The sequence below is a fragment of the Mastomys coucha genome, unplaced genomic scaffold (genome assembly GCF_008632895.1).
Source record: "Mastomys coucha isolate ucsf_1 unplaced genomic scaffold, UCSF_Mcou_1 pScaffold23, whole genome shotgun sequence".
In the NCBI taxonomy this organism is placed as follows: domain Eukaryota; kingdom Metazoa; phylum Chordata; class Mammalia; order Rodentia; family Muridae; genus Mastomys; species Mastomys coucha.
Genome location: NW_022196906.1, coordinates 64954729 through 64970632, shown reverse-complemented (window position 1 = coordinate 64970632; position 15904 = coordinate 64954729). Strand labels below are relative to the sequence as shown.

At 44.1% G+C, this 15904-nt stretch overlaps 1 protein-coding gene across 1 annotated transcript in view; it reads right to left on the bottom strand.

The window, feature by feature from the left end:
• Myo1e (myosin IE) overlaps positions 1-15904 on the bottom strand; it is a 197290-nt gene that overhangs the window by 41668 nt on the left and 139718 nt on the right. The window contains exons 16-18 of the mRNA XM_031345151.1: positions 14396-14477; positions 7888-7994; positions 1838-1936 (exon numbers count right to left, since the gene is read on the bottom strand). Coding sequence (XP_031201011.1) covers positions 1838-1936; positions 7888-7994; positions 14396-14477 — 288 coding nt within the window. The remainder of the gene's footprint in view (positions 1-1837; positions 1937-7887; positions 7995-14395; positions 14478-15904) is intronic.

Here is a 15904-nt window from a genome sequence, read left to right as displayed (position 1 = left end):
AGCCACCATGTGGTTGCTGGGAATTGAACTCAGGACCTTTGGAAGAGCAGTCAGTGCTCTTAACCGTTGAGCCATCTCTCCAGCCCCCGTGAGTGTTGTTCTTAACTGTTGTGGCATCTCTCTAGCCCTCATCAAGCCTGGTTTTATGCAACGCTAGAAACTGAACCTAGAGTTCCCTCCATGCTAGGCAAACTACCAACTGAGCTACATGCCTACTGTTCCCAATATCCTATTTCTTAAGGGAAATTAAACACATACAACAATTTCTTAAGAAGGATCAAGGAAATTAGAATGACTTCATTTTTTAAGAACACTAAATTTATCATTTTCAAAACATGTAACACAGAGTGAGACCGCTTAAACATAGTCCTGTCGCCGGGCAGTGGTGGTGCACACCTTTAATCCCAGCACTTGGGAGGTAGAGACAGGCAGATTTCTGAGTTCAAGGCCAGCCTAGTCTACAGAGTGAGTTCCAGGATAGCCAGGGGTACACAGACAAACCCTGTCTCGAAAAAATAAACAAAACAAAACAAACAAACAAAAACCAAAAAAAACCCCCAAAAAACCAAAAACAAACAAACAAACAAACAAAAAACCCAAAAAACCCCATAGTCCTGTCAAACACACTTTCAAGGGAATACAAAAACATTTGTGCTTGGCTCATTTAAACATGAGCCAAGCATAGTGACCCATGCTTTCAATCCCAACACTCTGGGAGGCAGAGGCTGAGGCAGGAGGGTTTCTGTGAGCTCAAGGCCAGCTTGATTGACATAGCAAGGTCCAGGATAGCATGGACTACATAGAGAGGGACTCTACAAAGTGTTTGAAATTAAATGGTCTAGATTATCTTTTAGGTAGGCTAAATTTTCTTGCAGTTGTTTTAAGACTATTAATCTATCCAGTCAGGTCCAGTCCCACCCCTTCCATGTCATGACATAAATCCTTGAACGTGGTGGTCCAGTCCACAGATGGTTTACTAACTCTGTGACACATTCTATAATATATCTTTTATAAAAGACAACCCCCCAACCCCCAAAAAAGAAAGGCAAAGAATGTGTGCATTTCTCTAAAGAGGAAATACAAATGGCCAATAAGCTCATGAAAAGTTTTGAATATTCTTTGCCATCTGGGAAATGCAAATCAAAACCAGTGATTTGCCACTTCACACCCACTAGCAAGGTTAGTCAGATATTAGCATATGTTGGCACAGACTAGGATAAAATGGAACCCTCAGATTCTGTGGGTGCAGATGCAACATGGTGCACCCACTTGGGGAAAGAGCCTGGCGGTAACTCAGAGAGTTAAACACGGAGTTACCATATGACTCAGCCTTCCCACTTTTAGGTCTACATCCTGGAGATCTGGAACATACTTCCTCTCCAAGGCCTAGAACAGAACTGTCACAGCAGCATTATTCATGATGGCCCCCAAATGGAAGCAACCGATATTTACCAACTGATGAATGCATAGGTAAAACATGGTATATCCATACAATAGAATATTGTTCATCAAGGAAGAAGCATGAGATATAGACATATTATATCAGTCACTGATGACTCTGGAAAACACCACGGTGTGAAAGCAGTCAGTCAGGAAGACATATATGTGACTCAGGCAATTGACAGTGACAGAAAGCAGGTGGGTGACTACCTCCAGAGTGTGACTGACTATGGGAAGCAGGACTTTTCTTCAGAGCAATAAAGTACTCTAAAATTAGTATGTAATGGGTACCTGACTCTATGGCTACACTGAAATCTGTCAGATATGTGTTTAAATGGATAAATAAGCTCATTTGGGCAAAAAAAACACCATAGTCCGGCATTAACTGATTGGATACCTCTGTAGAAACTTCTGGAAGACACGTCGATAAGCATAACCAGCTCTTCTCACTCGGATGTTTTCTTTGAGACCCAGGTACTCCACTTGATGCTTCACTCTAAAAAGAAGATGGAACATGGAGGTTACTGGAAGACACTGTCACCCTACCGCCTCAACAGCTTTCTCCCCTAACTACCCTCCCTCCACTCCCCAGGCCCACTACAACTGCTACTACCAAGCTGCAGGGAGCATTTCTACAAGACTGTAATAGTTCAAGCTGAACTCTTGAACTGCATGATATTAACTGAAAACTATTATGAACTACTGAAATCATACAAGAGGACATCACACATCTATTTAACAGAACTCCAATAAAATAAAAACCCAAAGTCAGGCATGAAGACAGTGCCTATAATCCTAGCTATGTGAGAGGTGGAGATGAGATGATCTAACCCATTGAGCACAGAATTTCAAGGCCATCCTAGATATTACAGTGAAGTCCCAGCTCAAAAAATAACAACCAAGGTTGATGAGGGCTCAGCAGATAAAGGCAGTTGCCTTCAAGTCTGATAACTTGAGTTCCATCTCTGGAACCCACACAGTAGAGAAAAAAAGACTCATAAGTTGTCCTTTGATCTCCATCTATGTGCCCTGGCCCTTATGTATATCTCACTTTGAATAAACAAATAAATGTAGGCACTAAAAATAATCTATAAAAATAAAAATAAATCTCTATAAACTTGACATTTGGATTACAAACACAATTATTGGTTTTTTTCCAGCAAAATAAAGAAGTGTTGAATCACATGCTATTGGGGTTGTTTTTATCATTAAACTTCTATATTGATTCTGAACTCAATGAGAGTACATTTCTGGGACTTTTTCAAATGACTAAGAATGATCTAAAATATATATAAATTATATGTCTAATTGCATTGCTCTGACTGGCCTCAAGCTCACACAGACCTACCTGCCTCTGTCTCTTTGATGCTACTAGCTTGTTTGTTTGTTTGTTTGAAGGAATAATGGAGATCTAGCATGTTTCCAAGGGTCTAGCTTTGCCAGACCATTTGCAGTGCAGACCCAGCCCATTTCTGCTGCAGGGATGATTAAACAGGCTGTACTGTCTGTCGTGATGGCTCATTTCTAGCCATGTATTTCCAACCTGGGCTTTCATGGGTCTTCTTGAAATCTGGCCTGCAGTATAGAGTTCTTCCTCTGAGCCGTAAGAGTTGACTCCTTCAGTACAAGTCTTCTTCCTTTTTCCATTTTCGTGTGCGTGTGCGTGTGTGTGTGTGCGTGTGCGTGTGTGTGTGTGTGTGTGTGTGTGTGTGTCTCCCACCGTCCATTCCCCCCAACGCGTGCACGCACGCGCACACGCAGCTGCTCAGCATTGCCGTTGGACATCATCCTCTATCTCTTTCCACCTTATTCAATCAGGCAAAGTCTCTTACTAAAACCCCGAGCTTGTGGACATGCCTAGTCTCTCTAGCCAGCTTGCTTTTGGGAATCCCACGTCTCTGCCTTCCTAGGCTACAATTACAAGCAGGCTACCACATCCACATGGCATTTGTTCTGTCTTTGGGAAGCTGAACTCCAGTTCTTCTGCTTACACAGCAAGTCCTTTGACCACACATCCATCTCTCCAGCCCCAGGACAAATAACTTTTACAATTTTTATATGAGAAAAAAAACCTAATATTTTATGTGTACATTTCCCTTGATTAGAAGCAGAGACACCCTTAAGACCTTATTTGGAAAAATAATTTTTCTTTCCTCTTTCTCCAAATACAAGCTATTATCCTTTTTGCTAATAAGAAAAAAAAATGCAGAAGTGCCCATTTATCTCTCATTTTAAAAACTTAATTTGTTTGTATGTATGGGTGCTGTGTATATGCAGTACCTGAGGAAGACAGAAGAGGGCATGAGAGCTCCTATAACTGGGTGTTGGTGATTGAACCTGGGTCCTCTGCAAGAACAGGAGGAGCTATAACTACTGAGCTATCTCATCTCTCCAGTCTGAGGTGCCTACTTCTGATGTCTGCTGCTTTCAGTGCTCTCTTCACAAACACTGGCTCCTCTCTGAGGCTCAGGCCGGGAACACATCACACACTGATTTACCACACACAGGCCTGGTCCATGAATCACACAGGGACAAATATTCCCTGTGTGAAGATATTTCTTCACAGGCTGGTGAGAGATGGCTCAGCATAGAAAGGGACCTGCTGCCAAGCCTGATGACCTGCTTGACTTTTGAGACTCCTACAGGTTGTCTTCTGACCTTGACACATGGGGTGTGGTTTGAGAGTACCCACAATCTATAGACTTGTCCATCCTGGGGATGAAGAGGCCAGGGGTTAATACTGCGACGCTGCCCTCAGTCCATTATTCACCTTAGTTTTGAGGCAGGGTCTTTCACTGAATCTGGAGCTTGCTATTTATTGGTCCCTCTGGAGCAGCTGTGAGCACACAGCATGGATGCTGGACACTGCACGCTGGTCCTCTGGAAGAGCAGTAAGTGAGCCATCTCTCCAGCCCCTAGGAACTGCCTCCTCAGTGCTGTCATGCTAGGGTTATAGGCGGCCACCAATCAGCCCAGCTTTCATGTGGATGTCAAAATCTAAAGTGACATCTTAATGTCAGACTGTGCAAACAACCCTCTCTCGGGCCTGAGTCAAGTTAGATTTCCCTGAAGTAGCATCAAGGTTCAGGAAACTTCTTACATAATTTTTCTGCTGTGTGACAAGTTAATCTAACAAATCCTGTGAGGTGTAAAAGAACTTTGAGGCACCAAGGACCCAAGTTGCTTCTCTGGAGCATCACTATTGGTAGGCATTGGATGGCCACAGTCCATCTGTTCCCCTTGGACACCATTTGCACCCTGTGGGAGGAGTCACCACCATGGTTGTCCTCACTCATCCAGGCTCTCACTCACTCAAGCAGGACACAGCCGGAGAACAGCGATGATTGGGAAGCCCAAGGCCAGCCACTTTGCCAGAAGCCAAACAAAAACACATTTCAACAGGAAAAGAGAAACTCCATACCTCATAAACTTGGGGAATGAGTAACCCTCTCCACCAAGAACTTCAATTGAGCGTGTAATCCCCGCCAGCGGCTCAGCCCTCCAAACTCACAAGGGAGTGAAGCCATCTGTGATTAAAGCTATGGGGGAGCTGTCCCGCTGGAAATGTGAACCAGCTCCCATCAACTCTCACCCTGAGCCTTCTCAAACCACAACATGTGAATGCTTTCTGTGCTCTTGCTGAAATTCAGCTAATGGTCATAGGAGGGGGCGATAAAGAGGAGAAGGAAAGGGAAGAGAGGAGGAGAAGGAAAAGGAGGAAGAAGAGGAGGAGGAGGCCACAGCGTGAAAAGCACCACTGTGAAATCCTATAAAGATTTAACATTCAGGAACGCCATCCACCTCCTTGGAGACAGTGTTTCTCACTGGCTTGGAGCTGATCAATTATGCTAGGTGGGTTGCCCAGCGAGTCCCAGGGATCTACTGGACTCTGCCTCTCCAGCTCTGGGATTATAAGCACATGCCACTATGCTCAGAATGTTTACATAGGTAGTAGATATCAAACAAGGCAAGCACTTTAACAGATTGAGCCATCACATCAGCCCACATCAAGGTGGATTTCGTGTGCTGGAAGCATCAATGTTGGGGAAGGCCCAAGCAGGAGCTACTGTACAATTTCTTTACAAGAAGACCATTTACTAGGGCTACTTACTTGAGGTTGGGAGTAGTATTTTATTTGTAAGACAAATAAGGCTTTATTTTTCTTGATTTTTTATTTTTTAGTGTGTGTGTGTGTGTGCGCGCGCGTGCAATATGAACATATGCAAGTGAGTGCAGGTGCCTAGAGAGGCCAAAGGTGTTTGGTCCCTGGAGCTGGAGTTACAGGTGGTTGCGCAGTACATGAGGTGGGTGCTGGGAACCAAACCTGGGTCCTCTGCAAGAGTAGTATGCGCTCTTAACCACTGAGCCGCCTGTAGTCTCAAGTGGAATGCTTTTATTTATTGGAAAGAAGTGGGGAAAGAAGGTGGGAGAGCTTGAAATGGACAAACGGTGGAGGTAGTACCCCATAATAGTATTTCTGTTGCCAACATTTTCTCTGAGGTTGCCCATGACAACCACCCTTCTGTGTGCATGAGCCCATGTGTTTGTACATGTGAGTGGATGAGCTGTAGACACATCGAGATAGAGCAGACCACAGGAAAGAGATCTCACAGGTAGACATTGTATCGTAGACCCTGTGTTTAAATGAGCCAGAAGCTGACAATGTGGACAAGGTGGTCCACACAAATCAGTTACTAACGAGTAGCTGCAGGACACAGTTCTGAATCCCAGTCTAGTTCCAGATTTGACATCACTATGGCACTTTTGGTCTAGAGAAATGGCTTATATAGTAAAGTGCTTGCCTTGCAAACATGAGAGCCATGTTTAAAATAAGCTAGGCTGAACATGGCTGTACGTGATTTTAATCCTAGTGCTCCAGAGCTTGGGAGGCAGAGGAAGGTGAATCTCTGTGAGTTTGAGGCCAGCCTGGTTTACATAGTGAGTCCAGTCCACCCAGGGCTATGCAACAAGACACTGTATCACAGGAAGCAAAACCAGCCGCTGTGACAGCCACGGTGGCATGCCTGCTCCACCAGGCCTTGTTTATGTAATGCTGGGAGTCAGGACCTTGCCAGGGCTTCACACATTCTAGACAACTCCTCTACCTACTTAGCCACATACCAGTCCATCCCCTGTTATGAATGAAAGCACAGCAGCATCCAACCTTGAGAGGCCAGTGTGTTTCTTTTGTTCCTTGCTATCTGTCTTTCCCCATCTATCACGTATCAAATCACCCGTCTGTCATGACCCAGGATGGGGCTTGAGGGCTGCACAGGAAAGGACTCACATCTGAAAACGTCTCAGAGGATGTCCTCTGCAGTTGTCACCTGTAAGCCTGGTCTTCCCCACTGTGACCTTTGGCTTAGTCATTTGTCATCTGACAAAACTCAGTGTTCCTTCCTCCCAGACAGGAACATTGCACCCTGGTAGGGTTCACACCTAGCTTGGTGATGTGGTGATAATATGAGGTACCCTTGATAGTTATCATCCACCCCCACCCCCCCGCCCCAGCTCTTCATCCCATACTCCCGGGGACAGTAAAATCAGGCCTAATAGGAACAGTCCCTGGATTTCCCAGCTGGAGACAACTATTTTTTAAATATGTTTTAATTTTTATTTTATGTGTATGACTGTTTTGCCTGCATGTATGCATGTACCATGTGCATGCCTGGTGTCTGCAGAGGTTGGAAGATGGAGTCAGAGCCCTTGAAACATATTATGGATGGTTGGGAGCCACCTTATGGGAGCTGGGAATCAAACCTGGGTCCTTTGCAAGAACAACAAGTGCTATAAGCTGGAGAGTCTTCTCTCAAGCCTCCAGAGGCAAATCTTACCTCCTCAGTTAACATGTCCATAGCTGTCAACTTGTTTCACCTTGCACGGGTCATTCCCCTAATGCCCTTGCAGGCAGAAAAGTGACATAGGCTTCTTCAGGCACTAGGGCACCTGAGCCCTCTCAGTCCATTTATCTCCTTTAGCCTCACCCTTCCTTCGTGCTGCCCCTCGGTGGGGTGCTCAGGACATCGAGCCAGTCTGAGGTTCTTCAAGGGCTACATACAGTGTCTGGCAGGTCACTCTTGCCCCACTCCCCTGGCCTTCCCTTGTGACCCCAAGCTAAGCATCCCACATAGGCTACACACTGTACATCTAAACAGTCTCAAACAATAATAAAACCATAGGGATGCTTCTGGAATTAAAGTTTGTTCTAACACCTGCCACCAGACTAGCCCAGATCAGCATGAATGGAATGATACTGCTAGCAAGTTAAGGAAAGTCAACACGAGGTGAAATATTACACAGATGTTGTCAAGAAAAATCAAAGAGACAGGAAGTATGAAGCATGCATGCCTCCTCCTATACTACTGCTTGGTTTACTGAGGCAGAGGTGGTAGCTTGCTCTGCCCACCACAGCTGGCCTCACCCTCCCCTCTCTCCCCTATAACTCACCTGCTCTCCTCCCAGTCTTTAGGCTTCTTGGTTTCGTTTGGTTTTATGCAGCGAATGTAGTGGGGTGTACATTTCATCAGGGTGCTCACGAGGTCATTGGCTTGTTTCTGGTGGGAAGAATAAGAACACTTAGAGATAAAGAACTCTATGGCAGGTCAGCTTCCAAAGAAAACCTGCAGAACCCCAGCATGGAGCACGTGGCCAGAAACAAATGTCACATTGAGCCTCACTGTGCCTGAGCCAGGTGCCCAGAATAGCTTTAAAGTTCTGTTGACTTTTATGATGATCTTTATCACACTTCGATTTACAAATTTGAACACTGGATACAATTAGGCATTTTAGTACAGTTAATAAATTACAAGGCTGTATATCTATATCTCTAAATAAAACAGGAAATCTTCACATGTGATCATTTCACCAGGAATAATGCCGTTATCAACAAATTAACTTCAATTTGTACTGACTGAGATCACTATAAATACACTTCCACTAATATGTGGGGGGGGGGACAAGGGGGGACAGGATCTCGGGCTTCCTAGACTATTTCCTAATTCACTTCCTAGCCAAAGATGACCTTGGTCTCCCGATTCTCCCGCTTCAGCATCCCAAGTGCTGGGATTACAGCCATGAGCTACGATGCCTGGTTCTTGATCATTTTTGTTTGTTTGTTTGTTTAAAATTATAAGTATGGATAAAATTTCAAATCTCTTTCCTGTTAGTGTCTTCTATGAAGAATCTCTTACTTAAAATGAGAAAGAGGTTGGGGAAATGGCTCTGCAGTTAAGAGAACTTACGGCTCTTCCAGAGGACCTTAATTCAGTTCCTAGCACTGACACAACCTGCCTAGAACTCCAGCTCTAAGGGATCTGTAGGCGCCCCCACACACACATAGCATACACACACATACACACACACACACAAATAAAATAAATAAAATGATGTAAAGTCGTAGCCAAACAAAGTGAAATTCATAAAAAAAAAAATCTAATTCAGGAATGTCTTACATGCCATATTATCCAGTACCCCCTTGATTTGTCCCTTTACAAACCTGCAGACTCTCTGCTGTTTCCTTGTGGGAAATAACCTACATCTTCACACAGCAAAGTGATGCCATATAAAAATCATCTATCATTAACTATGACCTGGGTACCCAGAACAGGACTTAATTCAAGCAGAAAATGGCACATAAATAAAGCTGGGACTGCTTAGGAATCTTTCAAATCATGAGAAGTGCCCACGTGGAAGAAACAGGAGTAGTGCTCACGTCAGCAGCCCCACCACACAGCTGAGCACACCCTGGGGGTCCACGATGCCCCACTTAGGCAAACCCTCCTTCCAAGCAAGTCAGCATGCAGAGAGGAAAACCTCTCAAAGAAAACAGTGGGAAGGCCTGTCAGGAAACCAGAGAGCCATTCCCAGTCAGCTCTGCTGACAAGAGACAACCCGCTCTCAATTAGGGCAACTCTGCTTTCAGGCTCTTGGGGAATCTGAAACCCCCCAGGAAACTGATGGGTAAAGTCAAAGCAAGATGTTCCTCGGTGAATGGAGCTCTTGTGTAAACGTGCAGAAGGCAGCATTCTTTGCACTGCCTGAAATTGAGGACAGAGATACAGAGGTTACCCCACATTGCAAGGCCTCCGACCACAAAGGAAATTGCTCTTATCTTCTTTGCTGATGAAGTTACATTTTGAAACAAATCTGATGATCTTTGCTACATGTCAGGTGACATCAGACAGGGACTGCAGTCTCTCTGAGCAAAGCTTTACATTGTTTTTTTTTTTCTTTTATTTGTATTGAGTGCTTTGCATGCATGTACCTATGTGTACTATGTGCGCGCATGGTGCCCCGAGGGGTCAGAAGAGGGTGTTGTTTCCTGAAGATGTGGATGGTTGTGAGTCACCTAAAATGTAGGTACTGGGAATCAAACGTAGTTCTTCTAGCCAGTGCTCTTAACAGCTAAGCTATCTCTCCAGTCCTAACCTTTTTTCTTCTTTTGAAACAAGGTCTCTGTATGTAGCCACGCAGGCCCCACTGTCTTGGAACTTACCGTGCAGGCCAAGCTGGCCTCAAAATCAGAGATCTACCTGCCCTGCCTCAAAGTGCTACCACAAGGCTCCCCATTCTTAGGTCTAAATTTCTTGTTCGCCTTCAGCTTTTGATATTAATTTTTATTTACTGCTATTCAGTCCTAAGCAGGTAGCAGCATACTGCCTTTGCCCTTTGGCATAAAGAAAGCACACAGAGGCCAGTGGGACAACTTCATGTGTCCCCTGCCATAGTTCTTTTTATAATAGTCATGGGTTGCTGATGTCTCACGGTGCTCCTGAGCAGTGGTAACTGTTACTACGTTCGCTTTTTCAAGTGAGAACATCAAGCCTTGCAGGAAGAAGGATTCCTCAGGACGTAGGACAACACAATTTGTAACAACAAAGGCGAGGCTTGAAACCAAGTCCACTTTTCTTAATCACAATGCTCTTTTGCCCTTGTACAAGTGATGCGGAATTGTTTGGTGTGTCAGGAAAGGAATTAACTGGGTGAACTTGGACAAGATAGAACCAACAGGTTGTGGCATAATTACTTTGAACAAACAGGAATATGCATTAGTTGTAGTTACCCTGAATTTCCATGGCTATGGGTCACTCTCCATGACTGTGAAGCAAACTGACTTCAGAGAGATCTGACTCCAGCCGAGAATGCATCAGTTAGATAGCAAGGTACCAGAATGATTCGTAAGAAATTGGAATAAAATACAAAACAAGCCAGGCAGCGAGGAGAGGCTCAGGGTATTGACTAATTCTTCTCTAGCCTCGGTGAGGCTCCTGGCTCTGTTATGTGAAAGGCCACAATTCTGAGCTTCAGTTCCTCCAGGTGCAGCCTACACACAAGGGGATAAAACTAGAAAACCTCTGATGTCTTATTTTAAAGGCAGAAACAGATGCCACAGTGCATGGTGCTGCAGTTCAGCATCTCCCACTCAGCTGCAGGCTCACTTCAGGTAATGCCTGGTGTCTACCTCGGTCCACTCGGAGCTTGAGTCAGCTCTGTCTAGCATCAAACCTTTACTATGATCTCTATACTAGCCTCTTCCAATCACAACACAAAATTAAATGAAGCCTCAGAATCAAGAATTACTAAATGTAATATAATTTTATTTAAAAGGGTTTTTTTTTTATTTTGTGCATCTGAATGTTTCATCTGCATGTACGTATGTGTAAATATTTTTTGGTGGCCAGAAGAGGGAGTTAGATTCCCCTGGGACTGGAATTATAGATGGTTGTGAGTCACCATGTGGGTGCTGGGAACTAAACCTGTTCTGTTCTCCAGCTTCATAAATACAATATGTTTTTTGCTTTAGTAAGTTGATGCAAGTATCTATCAAATGACAATCCTAATCAAATCTTGTAGATCTGTTTTATATTTTAAAATAATTAAAACAATAACACATGCAACACTAAAACTACCTTCAATATAAGATTTTCTATCCAGAAACCTGGAGTCCTTTTCAATATACTCTGGGGATATCTTCCAAACAGTGTAGATATGGAGAGGACAAGGGACTGGGTCATGGCTATGTATCCTTCAGAGATGTTTCAGGAGGGTATATTTAATAAGGAGACATTCACTACTGTAGATCACCAGGCAGATCTTGGTCACAGGGCCCATCAGGGAGGGTGGGATTTGGGTGAGAATACAAGCAAAAATCCCTTTAGATAACTAAACTTCAGGCTGACCTCCCTAGATCAAGACCCCAAATGTGCTGTCCTAAACATTCAGTGAAGCATCCAGAAAGGTGGTAACTTTTTAAACTAGGCACAAAGGAGAAGCAAGAGGTCCCCACGCCCCTGGAATATTCCAGACCGCTTGAAAATGAGTCACTGCAACCTTGGGGGATCTAGCCCTTGGATCTGAACATGATAGTCTCATGACTGGAGTTTCCAGCCCAGAGCTTGTTCTTATCCAGGTCCTTCAGGCTAAGGCATGAGTCAGCCTCCCATGCAGATGTTAGTATCTGAGTCTCAGAAAAATCACATCTGTTCTCTGCCCTCAGCTCTCTGTCCCAGACCCCATCAATGTCTCGGAATGGCTCTTTATTTTAAAGGCTTATTTATTTATTATGTACACAGCATTGTGCCTGCACATATGCTTGCAGGCTAGAAGAGGGCACCAGATCTCATTATAAATAGTTGTGAACCACCATGTGGCTGCTGGGATTTGAACTCAGGACCTCTAAGAAGAGCAGACAGTGCTCTTGGAATTGCTCGTAAGGACATGCTGTTCTATAACCCAGAGGGCTCTACCTATCAGCTCAAAACTCCGCCTGCCCAGTGGACATGGTAGCATGTGTCAGTGGCATTCTCGGTTAAGAAGACTGATGTAGGAGAATGGCTGGAGCCTAAGAGTTTGATGAACATAACAAGATTCCATCTTTGTTTCTTTAAGACAGCCTCATTTTGTAAGACAGACTGGCTAAGAACTCATGATCCTTTTGCCTTAACCTTTTAAGTTCTAGACTATAAGGCAAGGCCACAACCTGGTGAGACTGTGCCACCCACAGCCACCTTCCTGTGACTCAGACTTGAAATCTGCCTGCTTCTACTGCTTACATGCTAGGGTCTTGGCTGTGTGCCACCACACTCAGCTCAAAGTAGCTTAGAATGATTTGGTTGTTTATGATGCTGGGAATCAAATACCACGTATTGATCCATCTAGATATTCCAGATATCCCACCCTAAGAACAACAGCAAACAAACAAACTTCATCCACATAACCTAAAAGGTTCTTTTATAGAAGCATGCATGCCCTTTACTGAAGCCAGTGTTTCTGTCCTCAGGAAGGTTATTAGACACTAAAAGGCAACATTTGGACAGGAAAGATCAGAGGGCAGTAACCATAGGAACAACAATGTTGTCTTTGATGCTGGTGTCAATCAGGAAGCCACATGGAATGGAATACAGAGCGAAGGATGGTGCATGGAAGTCTAGGGCAGAGAGTGAGCATGTGCACAAAAAATATCCACAGCAGTCAGTAGAGACAAGGGCATGGGCGTGGTACAGAGAACATACTGCTAAGTAAAAACATTGGAGCAGCCACTGGACATTTTTTACAAGGTAGGGTGCAGGCACTATAGGTGGATGCCTGGATTTAATCAAGGCAACATCTTGGAGTTGGTGCTACAGTTTCTACCTTACTGACAAGCAAGAGAACTTTTTATTTAAGCAATATAAAGCTGAGAACTTTTTTAATTAAACAAGATAAAGCTGAGAACTTTTTAAACTAACAATCTGTTATTTTTATGTGTATGTATGCCTACACGAGTTTATGCGAACCATGTGAGTTCAGGAGTCAACAGAAGCTAGAAGGGGACCTCAGATCCCCTGGAACTGGAGTTGCAGATGGTTATAAACTGCAGTGTGGATGCTGGGACCCGAACCTGGGTCCTGTGTAAGAACAGCAAATACTCTTAACCACTGAGCCATCTCTTCTGCCCCAGATGCTGAGGACTTAAATCAACGGTTAGCAATAACTTAGATAGCAAAAGCCACAGGCAACTGAACTCCAAATGCCCAATATTAATCACTTGATCTCTTTGACTATAAAACTGGAGACATATTTAACTGGCATGATTTAATACACACACAGAGATAAACATATATATATTTTTAAAGACAGGGTCTGATATAGCCCAGACCTGCCTTGAATTTACTATATAGCCAAAAGATGCCCCTGATCTTACAATGGTCCCATCTCCATCAGTGGCGGGGTTACAGACATTCACCACCATGTCTAGTTTAATGGATTGATAGGAACAGAAAGAACCTAGGGATCTGTGCACTCTAGATAAGCCCTCTACCAACTAAATCACAATCATCCCCAGCCCTAAAAAGACTTTGAATGGGTATTATCTTCAGAAATTCACCAACTAATTGTTCAAGTGACAGGGTGTTCTTCATTCGAACTCGTCACCTCCCTCAGCACCTTTGATTTGCTAATATCATTTGGCCAGTTGCATCTGCATTGCACAGCAAGGAGGAGCCTGAAAGACCTAGGGAGGAGGGATGTGTAAGTCACCCCTAAAGGTGAACTGGGGTTTCTGGCAAGTGTCATTCCTGGCATGTCTTGAGGGCCTGGCCTGGAAAAGCACCATCAACATCCAGATCATGATTCTGGACCACAGAATTCCTGACAGTTTAACATAAATCCTTCCAGATTCACTTGAACGCCACTTCCTCTTTAAAAGAACTGATTAGTACGTGCTGGCCATTAAGCCGTGAGGTACTTAGTATCCATCTGGAGGATCAGGGTGGCCAAGTCAAATTCAGCTACATCCTGCCACTTTCTTTTTCTCTTCTTTTTCTTTTCTTGTTTCTTTTTTTGCAAGTAGCCTAACTTCTGGGCATTTCTAACCATATCCCTACCCGGGGCCTGACTTTATGGCCCTGGGTGGCAGTTCCTGGTGTTAGAGAACTCCAGCTCTCTGGGATCCAAAACCTCCCAGAATAGAACCAACCTTTATTTTGCTTCCTGCGGTCGTTGGGCGCCCTTTCTTGTCGGCTTGCAGGTTTTCAGGAAATAAAGACTTTATGAAAGGCCTGGAAAAGGAGAAAGAGGATGGATCAGCAATCTCTCAGTTCTGTGGGGGCTGGATGTGCTATCCAGAATCATCTCACACCGGCCACAGAAAAACCATGTGACTTATGGTATAAGCCTGCAAGATGTAACTTGGGCAAATGAATATCAGACAGAAGACACGAAAGAAAAAAAAAATATAAGATACAAGCATCTCAGAGTCTCAAGATGAGAAATGAGTTTGGAACACCCCTGGAACTGAGGACTACCATAAAAACAACACAGAAGATGGGGAGGGGAAACTGAACGGGCTTGTGAAGACAAGCTAGCTAGATCAGAGCCCTGAGCATGTGTGAGCTCTGCACCTATTTCTGAATCACTATGGTTGATGGTCACACCTGGATAATTCTTTGATGGGGCTTAAGGAAAAGTGTCCTACACATCTTAGGATCTTCATTTTTGGCTTTTTGAGGCATGGTTTTATATAGTCTAGGCTGACCTTGAACTTCTCATGTAGCCCAGGATGACCCTGAGTTCCCTTGTTCTCTTGTCTCCATTCCCTAGGTGCTAGGATTAGTTATTTGTCCCTATGTCAGGTTTTATGAGGTGCTAGGGAAAACCCCCCAGGGGTTGAGCATGCTAAGCAAGTACTGTTTCAACCAAGCCATATGCCCAGCCCAACACTGCAGGATATTTAGAATGAATGGCTTCTGCTTGCTAGTGGCCAGCAAGCAACACTGCCTCCCAACTCCCTTGACAGAGTATGAATAGTTTTGAGTGTTGCAGTCACAAGTTACATATATATGTAACATATATGTTACATATATATATACATACATATACATATATGTGTGTATGTGTGTCTGTTATTTAATACTACTTTAATAACTCCAACCAAATACCCAACCATCGTACAGGGTTGAGATGTGTCTAGTTACTGAACAACAGCTTAACAAATATCCTCTAGTTGACTCAGTAAGTGAAGTGGCCTACATAAGGTGACCATTGGATATGCTAACCCATTCTCCCCTGGGTGACTCTTAGTCTTTAGAAATTTCCAGGAAGTTTCCCTAGCCATCTACTTCTAACCTGACCAGACATATCTATGGATTTTTACAGCAATTGCATTACAAAACAATATGCTGTATCCAGACGACAGACGTTTATGTGGGCCCATCAATCGCTCTTGAACTTGGCAGGAGTTTTAATAATTAAAAACTATCCCTGAAAGTGAGTCTTCGCCTGGCTACCATAAAACCCACAAGCCAGTACTTGCAGCCTCCCTGATCTTCTCAGAGGAGAACTCACTGACATTATACATTTTGAATGGAAAGAAATCTGACATCTCAAAAGTGAGTGTGGAAAGGCTTGGGCACAGTATAGTGGTGGAGCAGCAGCATGGAGGAGGGTGGTGGTGGAGCAGCAGCATGGAGGAGGGTGGTGGTGGAGC